A 14,129-nucleotide genomic window follows, 5' to 3' on the forward strand; every position below is an offset into this window, starting at 1 on the left:
ATTTTCAACTGACTAATAAGTACAACACATCCAATCATACAGTCACTTTTTCACCAAACTTTCATCTAGAAATCCATGTTTCACATTGCAATACATGTTCATATAACGTAATTGCCTTTCACAATGCGACAGTCACATTACTTTTAATATGATTCTCTTCTCTTTTGTTAAAATACATTTGACTATTAGTTAATCCGACTGCTCTTAATTGATGATCACTTAATAGTTTGGTAAACCTATAGATTTTACATATATACTATAGATTTTGAGAACTACAGTACAGTACATAATGAAAATGTATTTCTGTGAAGTAGAAACATATCAAGTATAATATACTGAATGTACCACTGTGATTGTGACTATTATGATTTGACTACAAAGTAAGTAAACAAAAATTACATATTGACAAGACCAGAGATGTATTATATGTAACAAATCAAATCAAAGTTTCTTGGGCGCACACACAGATTAAAATCTTCACATGATGCCCTGCTAACAAATACTAGTCGTTAGGATGTCGAGGGAAACATTACAAAATAGCACCGTGTTTCCCACTTACTTGACACACTTTGACATACATTGTGTATGTTTATTTATACAAGCATTATTATTCAACATGTCCTCACCTGGGATTTTAACTCACATACTCTTGGTTCACAGCATTCCAGTCTTCCTGCTATGCCATCATGTCTGTGTCAATGACTGATTTCACCTGTATTCCTACACTTTAGACTTCAAAGAAATTCTCAGCTTTGTATAATACACTCAAGAAAAACTATTATATTTATCATAGTGATTCAGGAGTAATACGCCCTACAACATTAGACAACTATACAGAAAACCCTTGAATTGCTAAAATAAGTCAATGAAATCAATGAATAGAGAATAGCCAGATTAACTGATAACTAAAACAGCAGTGCAGATGGCACTTTTGCCAAGTGCGGAGATGTATTATTGATAATGAATGCGTAGGGGACTTCAGAAAATGCTATAGACTTTGTAGCGCAGCATTCCAGGTGACTATCTCATGAAGCTGGTTGAGAGAATGCCAAGAGTGTGCAAAGCTGTCATCAAGGCATTAAGGGTGGTTACTTTGAAGAATCTCAAATATAAAATATTTTTTAATTTGTTTTAAACTTTTTTGATTACTACATGATTCCATATGTGTTATTCCATATTTTTGATGTCTTCACTATTATTCTACAATGTAGAAAATAGTCAAAATAAAGACAAACTCTTGAGTGAGTGTGTCCAAACTTTTGACTGGTACTGTATATTTTTTAAATATAGGAGAAGGAAAGCCTTAAGATAAATCCTCCACTTGTTTAAATAGAAAAATGTTGATATTTCTTGAGTAAAGCAGTAATATGTTGGATGAGTGTGTTGTGGGCAACTCGACCCACCCCCTCCCTCTACTAGGGGGTAACTGCCCCCTGGGGGCTAGTTACCCCTTTATGGTTATGAATGTGTTTCTACCTGTCATTTAGACAATGACTAGCCCGGTAAGTGCTCCTTTATGCTAGCAACTTCACTATCAGTAAATGCTAGCCAGGTATCTAGTTAGCATAAGCTGCTAGGAGTTACCCTGGTACTTTAAAAAAAATTCCCCTTTTCTAAAAACTAAATTTAATGAAATAACAAAAAAAGTGTAAACTGTCGCCATTTATTTCCCTTTATAGTTTATTCGCCTAAGCATGATCTTCATCCACAAACGATTTTATTTCCCAAACTTTGCTTTTTTTGTGTCAGCAATTAGACATGTTTTTTTTAGGGAATTAAACATTGTTCTTAGGGAGGGCTAGTTACCCCCTAGTACCCTATAGCATTGTGATGGAATTGAAATTCACATAGTGTACGTTATCTCTTCGAATACACCCTCCCATTCAAATAATTGTTAAATAATTAAACAATAAATGTACTTGAAAGTCATGAGCATGCCCAAAGCTATAACTGCTGCTTTCATCTTGAGCAGTCTTGCCATGTCATGCCACGGTACATTAAACCGAAAAATAGCTTGAATCAAGTGTGTGGAACACAGTTATACTAAATGAGCTACAATAAGTACAACCGTAACAAATATTGTTCCCCGCGCCACGGTTGTGCTGGGTGCCTACCCAGCATTGACGCGAAAGTCGGGGAGCGGAGCACAGTGCATTGACCAGCATGTTCAAGAAGCAGCCAGTGTTTCAGCGGGGGAAAAGGATAATGGGAGAAAGATGAGAAGGAAAACAATAGCAAAGCGCATTTTCGACCTCGAATATGAAGAGGAGGAGGAGGAAGACCCTAAATATGAAGACTTTGGCATCACGACATCGCACAGCCAGCATCCATGTGTACGTAAACGTTTAACGGTTATTTGTAGTCTGGTCTTTATATAGTAGCTGCCCATTCGGTGAGGAGCGAGTATTTGTCGCTCACGATTTATGTCGCTAATTACCCTACCCGGACTGTCTATTACAGCACAGACTGCAGAAGAGAAGAAAGCACACACACCTGGTGAAAGATAACGTAGAAGAGAACCCACCATGCAACACCACTCTCCAGAAGTTGAAAACAAGGGTTTGGCTCGACTATTATCATATAATATTTTTGGGTCAAAGTTTGCTCTTTAATCTGTCGGGGTTGGCACGCGTCTGCTCATTATGATGGCATCATATGCGCATCTTGACCGAACGACATAAATCCTATTTGTACGTTAGTAAATATAGCACCTCACTTCCTCGCTTGAGGGTTTACAACTTGGAAGCCACAAGGCTGTAGTAGTAGTGACACAGAGAGCATTCACCTCTCAGCGGTGTTTTGTCATAATGGCGCTAATATGAGAGAGAGGCATGGTGAGGGGCAGCCATTGATCTCAATTATGGAGCGAGGGGGGGAGGAGAGCACAAACCTTTGGCAAGGGGAGGTGGTGAAAAGAACGCCAAGCCAAGACTTGTTGCTGCTACTCCTAAATAAAAGAAGGATTCTGAATCATAGCTTTACAATGAAACTCTATTTATTTTTTGGCAAGACATAAGAATTTATGAAGAATCATATTTTTTATCATCATCACAGGGATTTTCTGATGTTTCAATCTAGCTATGATTTTGACCATAGCGGACCATAGCTGACAATACATCATATAATCATATTGATCATATAATCAAATTAAAAAACACTGACTGACCCACAATTCCATATGAGTGAGACAACTTGTATGATTCATTTCTTATCTCCAAGCAGGTACTAGTGTCAGACAACCCCAGTGTCGAACGCATCGAGGATGGCGACCTCATGGCAGAGGTACACTGGATGACGGCAGTGTGCGAGTGCGTGTGTGTGAGTGATTGCTTGTGGTTTAGACTTTCTATGTATGACTTTTTGACTTCTTAATTTCTCTCAAGGGTCCCGGAGGCCTACAGTCACGCTCGAAGGCTGACCTGGTTGCCATGGTGCTGAGCATGCAGCGAGAGATGGACAACCTGAGGGAGCAAATCAGATGCCTCACAGGTGAGGGCCAGCAGGAGTAGTAGGAGGAAGTTGCCCCTAGACACTGATCTGAGTTCATTTTTATATTTTCCCTGCTAATGATTAAGGTCAGGAGTCAGGGAGGAAATGCTGTTCCTAGATCTGTGCCTAAGAACAACCCAGGATGCTTTAATCTCTTGGATTTTTGTGGGATTCATACTAATGACTGCCATACTATACTATGGTATGCTAGCGTGTGGAAAGTTGGCACGTAACCTGGAGACCCTGATCGAGAGGACGGAGGTGTGGTCGAGCAGCACAGACCTGAGAACTACATCTCCCAGCATGCCTGAGATCCTGGTGAGGAGTGGTGCCATGACAACGTCGGCCCTGCTGGCCTCTCCAGGGGTGCTGAACGGGTGCTGGGCGGCCAAACTAGAGCCCCCCCACTCCCACCAGAATGGATACCCTCCGGGGTCTCATGAGGGGGGTTCCCAGATCAACGGACCACCCCTCTATCAGGAGGTGATGAACCCTTTAAATGTCTTTGACGTCAAAAATATACTAGAAGTCCTTTTTGATGTCATGCAATATGCAAAATTATATCTATTCTTTGAAGTTGACTGAATAGGCCTTTGGTCTTTGTCTTATAGCAGAATGCTAATATATAGCCGGGTCCATAATGTTTGGCATCCTTGATAAAGATGAGCCAAATAGACTGTATAAAATAAATAATACAAATACTGAGCTATATTGTATGCAAAACAATTGGGAAATGTCCAGAGACTGAGATGGCCATTGCGAAATGTTGATCTTGTAGTCAATTAACCATTTCTTTGTGAATTTCGATTAGTGCTTGGGGTTATTGTCTTGCTGGAAGATCCACTTAAGGCCAAGTGTCAGCCTCCTGGCAGAGGCAACCAGGTTTTTTTGGCTAAAATGTCGTGGTACTGGGTAAAGTTCATGATGCCGTTGACCATAACAAGGGCCCCAGGAACAGTGGAAGCAAAAATCATTTTTACCCCTATGTCTTTCTCTGGGCAATTGTAGTAATATAAAATAATATATAATATATATAATAATATAATCAGTAAAAATGTTTAGCTTAAAATATAGCTGAGTATTTGTCTTTTTTAAATTAAATTTTACACAGTCTTTTTTTCTCATCATTAACAATTACGGACTCCACTGTATCTCTAAAATGGGGTGGGCCACTACAATTTTTAAGGTGCAACCTAATGTCTTATACCATTCAGTTCATCACTGCGGAGCTGCTTGACCGCTGTAACACGGGGACCACTGCCCAGAAGCTGACCAATGACCTGCTCCGGGGCCTCTATGAGAGGGACTGCCTGGCCTCTCACTCCATCTCTGGCATCGTCAACAACAAGAGGGGCCAACCCAAGCCTGCCTTGCCTGCAGACGAGATCCAGGCAATACTGAGTAAGGTCTCGTCTGTACTGCAGCCTGAGACAGCTAAACACATCCACTCATACTACAAAACACATCCCCTCATGACAGCTAAACACACCCCCTCATAACAGCTAAACACACCCCCTTATAACAGCTAAACACATCCCCTCATAACAGCTAAACACATCCCCTTATAACAGCTAAACACATCCCCTCATAACAGCTAAACACATCCCCTCATAACAGCTAAACACATCCCCTCATAACAGCTAAACACATCCCCTCATAACTGCTAAACACATCCCCTCATAACAGCTAAACACATCCCCTTATAACAGCTAAACACATCCCCTCATAACAGCTAAACACATCCCCTCATAACTGCTAAACACATCCAGTCATAACTGCTAAACACATCCCCTCATAACAGCTAAACACACACCCTCATAACAGCTAAACACATCCCCTCATAACAGCTAAACACATCCCCTCATAACAGCTAGTCACATCCCCTCATAACAGCTAAACACACACCCTCATAACAGCTAAACACATCCCCTTATAACAGCTAAACACACACCCTCATAACTGCTAAACACATCCCCTCATAACAGCTAAACACATCCCCTCATAACAGCTAAACACATCCCCTCATAACAGCTAAACACATCCCTCATAACAGCTAAACACATCCCCTCATAACAGCTAAACACATCCCCTCATAACAGCTAAACACATCCCCTCATAACAGCTAAACACATCCCCTCATAACTGCTAAACACATCCAGTCATAACTGCTAAACACATCCCCTCATAACAGCTAAACACACACCCTCATAACAGCTAAACACATCCCCTCATAACAGCTAAACACCCCCCTCATAACAGCTAAACACATCCCCTCATAATTGCTAAACACATCCAGTCATAACAGCTAAACACATCCCCTCATAACAGCTAAACACACGCCCTCATAACTGCTAAACACATCCCCTCATAACAGCTAAACACATCCCCTCATAATTGCTAAACACATCCAGTCATAACAGCTAAACACATCCCCTCATAACTGCTAAACACATCCCCTCATAACTGCTAAACACATCCCCTCATAACAGCTAAACACATCCACTCATAACAGCTAAACACATCCCCTCATAACTGCTAAACACATCCCCTCATAACAGCTAAACACATCCCCTCATAACAGCAAGTCATTTCTCCTCATAACAGCTAAACACATAATCTCATAACATCTAAACACATCCCCTCATAACTGCTAAACACATCCCCTCATAACTGCGAAACACATCCCCTCATAACAGCTAAACACATCCCCTCATAACTGCTAAACACATCCCCTCATAACTCCTAAACACATCCAATCATAACTGCTAAACACATCCACTCATAATAGCTAAACACATCCACTCATAATAGCTAAAAACATCCCCTCATAACTGCTAAACACATCCCCTCATAACAGCTAAACACATCCACTCATAACAGCTAAACACATCCCTCATAACTGCTAAACACATCCCCTCATAACAGCTAAACACATCCCCTCATAACTGCTAAACACATCCCCTCATAACAGCTAAACACATCCCCTCATAACAGCTAAACACATCCCCTCATAACAGCTAAACACATCCCCTCATAACAGCTAAACACATCATCTCATAACAGCTAAACACATCCCCTCATAACAGCTAGTCATTTCTCCTCATAACAGCTAAACACATCCTCTCATAACAGCTAAACACATCTCCTCATAACTCCTAAACACATCCCCTCATAACAGCTAAACACACCACCTCATAACAGCTAAAAACATCCCCTCATAACAGCTAAACACATCCACTCATAACAGCTAAACACATCCCCTCATAACTGCTAAACACATCCCCTCATAACAGCTAAACACATCCACTCATAACAGCTAAACACACCACCTCATAACAGCTAAACACATCCACTCATAACAGCTAAACACATCCCCTCATAACTGCTAAACACATCCCCTCATAACAGCTAAACACATCCACTCATAACAGCTAAACACATCCCCTCATAACTGCTAAACACATCCCCTCATAACAGCTAAACACATCCACTCATAACAGCTAAACACATCCCCTCATAACAGCTAAACACATCCCCTCATAACTGCTAAACACATCCCCTCATAACTGCTAAACACATCCCCTCATAACAGCTAAACACATCCACTCATAACAGCTAAACACATCCACTCATAACAGCTAAACACATCCCCTCATAACTGCTAAACACATCCCCTCATAACTGCTAAACACATCCCCTCATAACAGCTAAACACATCCACTCATAACAGCTAAACACATCCCCTCATAACAGCTAGTCATTTCTCCTCATAACAGCTAAACACATCATCTCATAACATCTAAACACATCCCCTCATAACTGCTAAACACATCCCCTCATAACTGCTAAACACATCCTCTCATAACAGCTAAACACATCTCCTCATAACTCCTAAACACATCCCCTCATAACAGCTAAACACATCCATCTCAAAACAGCTAAACACCCTCATAACAGCTAAACACATCCCTCATAACAGCTAAACACATCCCCTCATAATAACATCTCATAAACACATCCCCTCATAACAGCTAGTCACATCCCTCATAACAGCTTGTCACATCCCCTCATAACAGCTAAACACATCCACTCATAACAGCTAAACACATCCCCTCATAACAGCTAAACACATCCACTCATAACAGCTAAACACATCCCCTCATAACTGCTAAACACATCCCCTCATAACAGCTAAACACATCCCCTCATAACAGCTAAACACATCCCCTCATAACAGCTAAACACATCATCTCATAACAGCTAAAAACATCCCCTCATAACAGCTAAACACATCCACTCATAACAGCTAAACACATCCAATCATAACTGCTAAACACATCCACTCATAATAGCTAAACACATCCACTCATAATAGCTAAAAACATCCCCTCATAACTGCTAAACACATCCCCTCATAACAGCTAAACACATCCACTCATAACAGCTAAACACATCCCCTCATAACTGCTAAACACATCCCCTCATAACAGCTAAACACATCCCCTCATAACAGCTAAACACATCACCTCATAAAGCTAAACACATCCCTCATAACAGCTAAACACATCCCCTCATAACTGCTAAACACATCCCCTCATAACTGCTAAACACATCCTCTCATAACAGCTAAACACATCTCCTCATAACTCCTAAACACATCCCCTCATAACAGCTAAACACACCACCTCATAACAGCTAAAAACATCCCCTCATAACAGCTAAACACATCCACTCATAACAGCTAAACACATCCCCTCATAACAGCTAAACACATCCACTCATAACAGCTAAACACATCCCCTCATAACTGCTAAACACATCCCCTCATAACAGCTAAACACATCCACTCATAACAGCTAAACACACCACCTCATAACAGCTAAACACATCCACTCATAACAGCTAAACACATCCCCTCATAACTGCTAAACACATCCCCTCATAACAGCTAAACACATCCACTCATAACAGCTAAACACATCCCCTCATAACTGCTAAACACATCCCCTCATAACAGCTAAACACATCCACTCATAACAGCTAGTCACATCCCCTCATAACAGCTAAACACATCCACTCATAACAGCTAAACACATCCCCTCATAACTGCTAAACACATCCCCTCATAACAGCTAAACACATCCACTCATAACAGCTAAACACATCCCCTCATAACTGCTAAACACATCCCCTCATAACAGCTAAACACATCCCCTCATAACAGCTAAACACATCCCCTCATAACAGCTAAACACATCATCTCATAACAGCTAAAAACATCCCCTCATAACAGCTAAAAACATCCCCTCATAACAGCTAAAAACATCCCCTCATAACTGCTAAACACATCCCCTCATAACAGCTAAACACATCCCCTCATAACAGCTAGTCATTTCTCCTCATAACAGCTAAACACATCATCTCATAACATCTAAACACATCCCCTCATAACTGCTAAACACATCCCCTCATAACTGCTAAACACATCCCCTCATAACTGCTAAACACATCCTCTCATAACAGCTAAACACATCTCCTCATAACTCCTAAACACATCCCCTCATAACAGCTAAACACATCCGTCAAAACAGCTAAACACCCTCATAACAGCTAAACACAACCCCTCATAGCAGCTGAACACATCCCCTCATAACAGCTAAACACATCCCCTCATAACAGCTAGTCACATCCCCTCATAACAGCTAGTCACATCCCCTCATAACAGCTAGTCACATCCCCTCGTAACAGCTAAACACATCCACTCATTGCAGCTAAACACATCCCCCATAACAGCTAAACACATCCCCTCATAACAGCTAGTCACATCCCCTCATAACAGCTAGTCACATCCCCTCATAACAGCTAAACACATCCACTCATAACAGCTAAACACATCCCCTCATAACTGCTAAACACATCCCCTCATAACAGCTAAACACATCCCCTCATAACAGCTAGTCACATCCCCTCATAACAGCTAAACACATCCACTCATAACAGCTAAACACATCCCCTCATAACAGCTAAACACATCCCCTCATAACAGCTAAACACATCCGTCAAAACAGCTAAACACCCTTATAACAGCTAAACACATCCCCTCATAACAGCTAAACACATCCCCTCATAGCAGCTAGTCATTTCTCCTCATAACAGCTAAACACATCCCCTCATAACAGCTAAACACATCCCCTCATAACAGCTAAACACATCCCCTCATAACAGCTAAACACATCCCCTCATAACAGCTAAACACATCCCCTCATAACAGCTAAACACATCCCCTTATAACAGCTAAACACATCCCCTCATAACTGCTAAACACATCCCCTCATAACAGCTAGTCACATCCCCTCATAACAGCTAGTCACACCCCCTCATAGCGGCTGAACACATCCCCTCATAACAGCTAAACACATCCCCTCATAACAGCTAGTCACATCCCCTCATAACAGCTAGTCACATCCCCTCATAACAGCTAGTCACATCCCCTCGTAACAGCTAAACACATCCACTCATTGCAGCTAAACACATCCCCTCATAACAGCTAGTCACATCCCCTCATAACAGCTCGTCACATCCCCTCATAACAGCTAGTCACATCCCCTCATAACAGCTAGTCACACCACCCCATAACATCCCCTCATAACAGCTAGTCACATCCCCTCATAACAGCTAGTCATCCCCTCATAACAGCTAGTCACATCCCCTCATAACAGCTAAACACATCCCTCATAACAGCTAGTCACATCCCCTCATAACACATCCCCTCATAACAGCTAGTCACATCCCCTCATAACAGCTAGTCACACCCCCTCATAACAGCTAGTCACATCCCCTCATAACAGCTAGTCACACCACCCCATAACAGCTCGTCACATCCCCTCATAACAGCTCGTCACATCCCCTCATAACAGCTAGTCACATCCCCTCATAACAGCTAGTCACATCCCCTCATAACAGCTCGTCACATCCCCTCATAACAGCTAGTCACATCCCCTCATAACAGCTAGTCACACCACCCCATAACAGCTCGTCACATCCCCTCATAATGGCTCGTCACATCCCCTCATAACAGCTAGTCACATCCCCTCATAACAGCTCGTCACATCCCCTCATAACAGCTAGTCACATCCCCTCATAACAGCTAGTCACATCCCCTCATAACAGCTAGTCACATCCCCTCATAACAGCTAGTCACATCCCCTCATAACAGCTAGTCACACCCCCTCATAACAGCTAGTCACATCCCCTCATAACAGCTAGTCACACCTCCATACGGCAGTTGAACATGTCACACTTCCTGCACTTACCTCATGCTACAATGGAAATACTTCTCACAATGAACTTCATACCTTCCTATCAAAGTTAGTTGAATGCCGGGACTGTAAGTCGATCTGGACAATGTTGTCTGCTTAATGACTACGGTAACAGTGTTGTTATTTCCGTTTGACTTCTAATCTGCCCTTGTCTGGGACCCGAACTGCCGTTTATAGACCACGGTATTCTAGATACAGGCTTAGAGATGTATAGAGATCTCACCTTTGTATCTGTGCTATTTTGGCATCTGACAACATGGGCAGCGCCATTGAGGCTATCACCAATTGAAAGATTTTTGATGAGTTTGGTGTTTGAAGAAAAGCGTAAAGCTAATCCATGATTTCCCCACACCTGCAGTGCTGGAGTCTTGAACCTAATCTTGTCATTCATTTATTGTGCCCACTAGATGGCGGTGATATAGCTTAAAGCCATTTACAAGCTAGACAAAACAATTTGCAGAAGACACCAATGCGCCAAACAATGCTCATCACGAGCATCGACGGGGCTGAAGTGGAGCGGGTCGAGAGTTTTAAGTTCCTTGGTGTCCACATCACCAATGAACTATCATGGTCCAAACACACCAACTCCAGTCACTCCAGTCATAAACCTTTCTCTCTGCTACCGCATGGCGAGCTGTACAGGAGCGCCAAGTCTAGGACCAAAATGCTCCTTAACCACTTCTATCTCACCTCTGTTTTTACACTGCTGCCACTTGTTGTTTATTATCTATGCATAGGCACTTTAGAAATTGCCTTGACTAACCTATATCCCCGCGCATTTACTTGGTACAGGTACCCCCTGTATATAGCCTCGTTATTGTTATGTAATTTTCTTGTGCATTTCACAGTAAGGTCTACACCTGTTGTATTCAGCGCATGTGACAAATACAATTTAATTTGATTTGACAATGCTCTGATCATTGGCGGATCGCCCCCAACCCATAGGAATCCCCACGCAGTTGACTACTTTAAAATGGTGGAACCCCTTAATGGCAATGTCCTTGCAAAAACGGGTTATTTCCAAGTAATGATAACTTTACATCTCTATAGGTTTCTGATCTTTGACCTATCACCCACAGGAGCGGTGCAGCACTACTTCCCAGGGAAGACGGACTCGGAGATCAAGGGCTACATCCGCCAGAAGCTGCAGAACGAAGCCAAGCGGCTCCGCAAGAAGCCTTATCTGGCCGTGAAGGTGGAGCCAGAGGCCGGGTCAGAGGGGGCGGAGAGTACTTTCTACATCTAATGGGAGTGAAGTGCTCCACCCCTGTCCAGGTTAAAGTGCAATTATGGGAGGGAGACTCACATAATAACTGCTGTGAGAGGGAACCAAAATGGAGCAGCCTTATCAACACCAGTCTAGTCTATCTGTTTGTATGTCCATTCCCAGCCATGTCTCTGGTCCGGGAGAGAAATAGGCTAGTGAGGGAGGAGTCTATTTGTCTGACAACGTGATCATTCCAGGGGAAGTGTTATTGACTCCAGTCTGATCGAGACTAGTTACTGCTCAGGTGAAGTTAGGTGATACTGTAGCTTATTCTTCCTCTGCCCTCTGGCATCGTTCTCAAGCCTCAGCTAGCCAGCCAGCAGTAGTAGGCCTAGTAGATGGCAAGTGATTTGTATCCAAGTTTCGTACTCTTGTTTCTCTGAAGGAGGTGGCAGTCAGTCGGTGCTCTGTAGGGAAGTCGACAACGTATAGCCGTCAGTCAAGCTGCGCTGCACTCTGTGTCACTTCAGTTTGATTTACAGTATTGTCATTGACCTCGTGAAATGAACCTAGCCTTAGTATTGAATGAAGTACAATGTTGCTGAATAAAAAAAATGATTTTGTTTTTCCCCAAAGCATCATTGTGCTTTTTTTTTTACACTTAAAAAAAAAACATTATTCTGTCAGAACTTGACGAAACTAGAACTGATACTTACACGTCATGTTATCATAGCAGTAATACCCTCAAGACATTTTAGAAATATCTTCGTTTTTATATCTATGGTATCTTATAAAACATAACATTGAAATGATTTTAAAATGAAGAGATCTAACCTACCCTTTTCTAATCATTACTCTTTACGTTGTATGGTGCATCAAAATGAACGCCTAATTATTACCTAACAACTATGCCAATGCAACTGGAGACCAATGACCAATCTTTCAAAAGGACCTGTGTTCTTCCTGAAGCCCCAGGATGAACAAGAGTTTTCCTAGGTCCTCAGAGGAACCCAGCCTGGTCCTCACTCACCAGCTGTGCTCCTCACAAAAGACCCACAACGGAGAGGCTCCCACCGGGAACAAAGGATGGCGTGGGAACCACATATGCTCCATAATCAATACAACCCTGTCCTATCTCTCTTATCCCACACCCACACACACTCAAAACAAACGCATGTACGCCACAAATCTGCTCCATCATCATCTGTGCTGCATGAAGCTAATCCATTTTAGGTGTCAATATCACTGCAGATAAGTGTGTGACAATGGTTTGTGTTGGACCAGGGTTTTATTTCGACCGGGGTTGGACAAGGGAGTGTGTCTTTTTAGACAATCAGTTATCTCAGCCATCAAATCAAATTATATTTGTCACATGCAACGCATACAACGGGTGTAGACTTTACCGGGAAATGCTTACTAGAATTTGTATTAGCAAAAAATGAGTTGGTAATACAATAAAATAACAATAGCGGGGCTATATACAAGGAGCATGGTACTGACTCAATGTGCAGGGGGTAGGAGGTAGTTGAGGGAATGAAGGTAATATGACATGTAGGTAGAGGGGTAAAAGTGACTAGGCAATCAGGATAGATAAGCAGAGTAGCAGCAGCGTATATGAAAAGTATGAAAGTGTGTGGCGTCAATATGTGTACGTGTTTTGTGTCTGTGAGTGAATGTAGTGCGCGTGTGTGTGTGTTTGGAGTGTCAGAGTAGTATGTGTGTGTGTGTGTAAAGTCCAGCGAGTTTGCATAGAGCCAGTGCAATAATCAAGTCTGTTTCCTGTCATCTAACCCCTTTCTGTGGATGTTATGTGTATCTGCGTTGTTTTGCCACTGTGTCTCTGTCCTGCAGTATCCATGACTGAAATGTGATCCTGTCATTTTCTCAGCAACTCATAAAAGATGTTGCTTTATATCTTGAACATATTTATTATGCCAGTGGTGGGAAAAGTACTCAATTCTCAGATACCTTACTATAAAATGACTCAAAAAGTGAAAGTCACCCAGTAAAATATTACTTGAGTAAAAGACTAAAAGTATTTGGTTTTAAATATACTTAAGTATCAAAAGTAAATGTAATTGCTCAAATAAATTTAAGTATCAAAATTAAAAGTA

General features: G+C 42.0%; 1 protein-coding gene across 1 annotated transcript; it reads left to right on the forward strand.

Annotated features, from left to right (window-relative positions):
• Nucleotides 1–1,952: 1,952 nt before the first annotated feature.
• Nucleotides 1,953–12,650, forward strand: LOC135555815 (uncharacterized). Its single transcript, XM_064988568.1, has 7 exons — nucleotides 1,953–2,333; nucleotides 2,461–2,559; nucleotides 3,223–3,282; nucleotides 3,384–3,489; nucleotides 3,701–3,972; nucleotides 4,704–4,890; nucleotides 11,888–12,650. The coding sequence occupies exons 1-7, from the start codon at nucleotides 2,217–2,219 to the stop codon at nucleotides 12,052–12,054; spliced, it is 1,008 nt and encodes a 335-aa protein (XP_064844640.1). The 5' UTR covers nucleotides 1,953–2,216; the 3' UTR covers nucleotides 12,055–12,650.
• The last annotated feature ends 1,479 nt before the right edge of the window (nucleotides 12,651–14,129 follow it).

This window comes from Oncorhynchus masou, chromosome 15 (assembly GCF_036934945.1).
Source record: "Oncorhynchus masou masou isolate Uvic2021 chromosome 15, UVic_Omas_1.1, whole genome shotgun sequence".
Classification (NCBI taxonomy): Eukaryota; Metazoa; Chordata; class Actinopteri; order Salmoniformes; family Salmonidae; genus Oncorhynchus; species Oncorhynchus masou.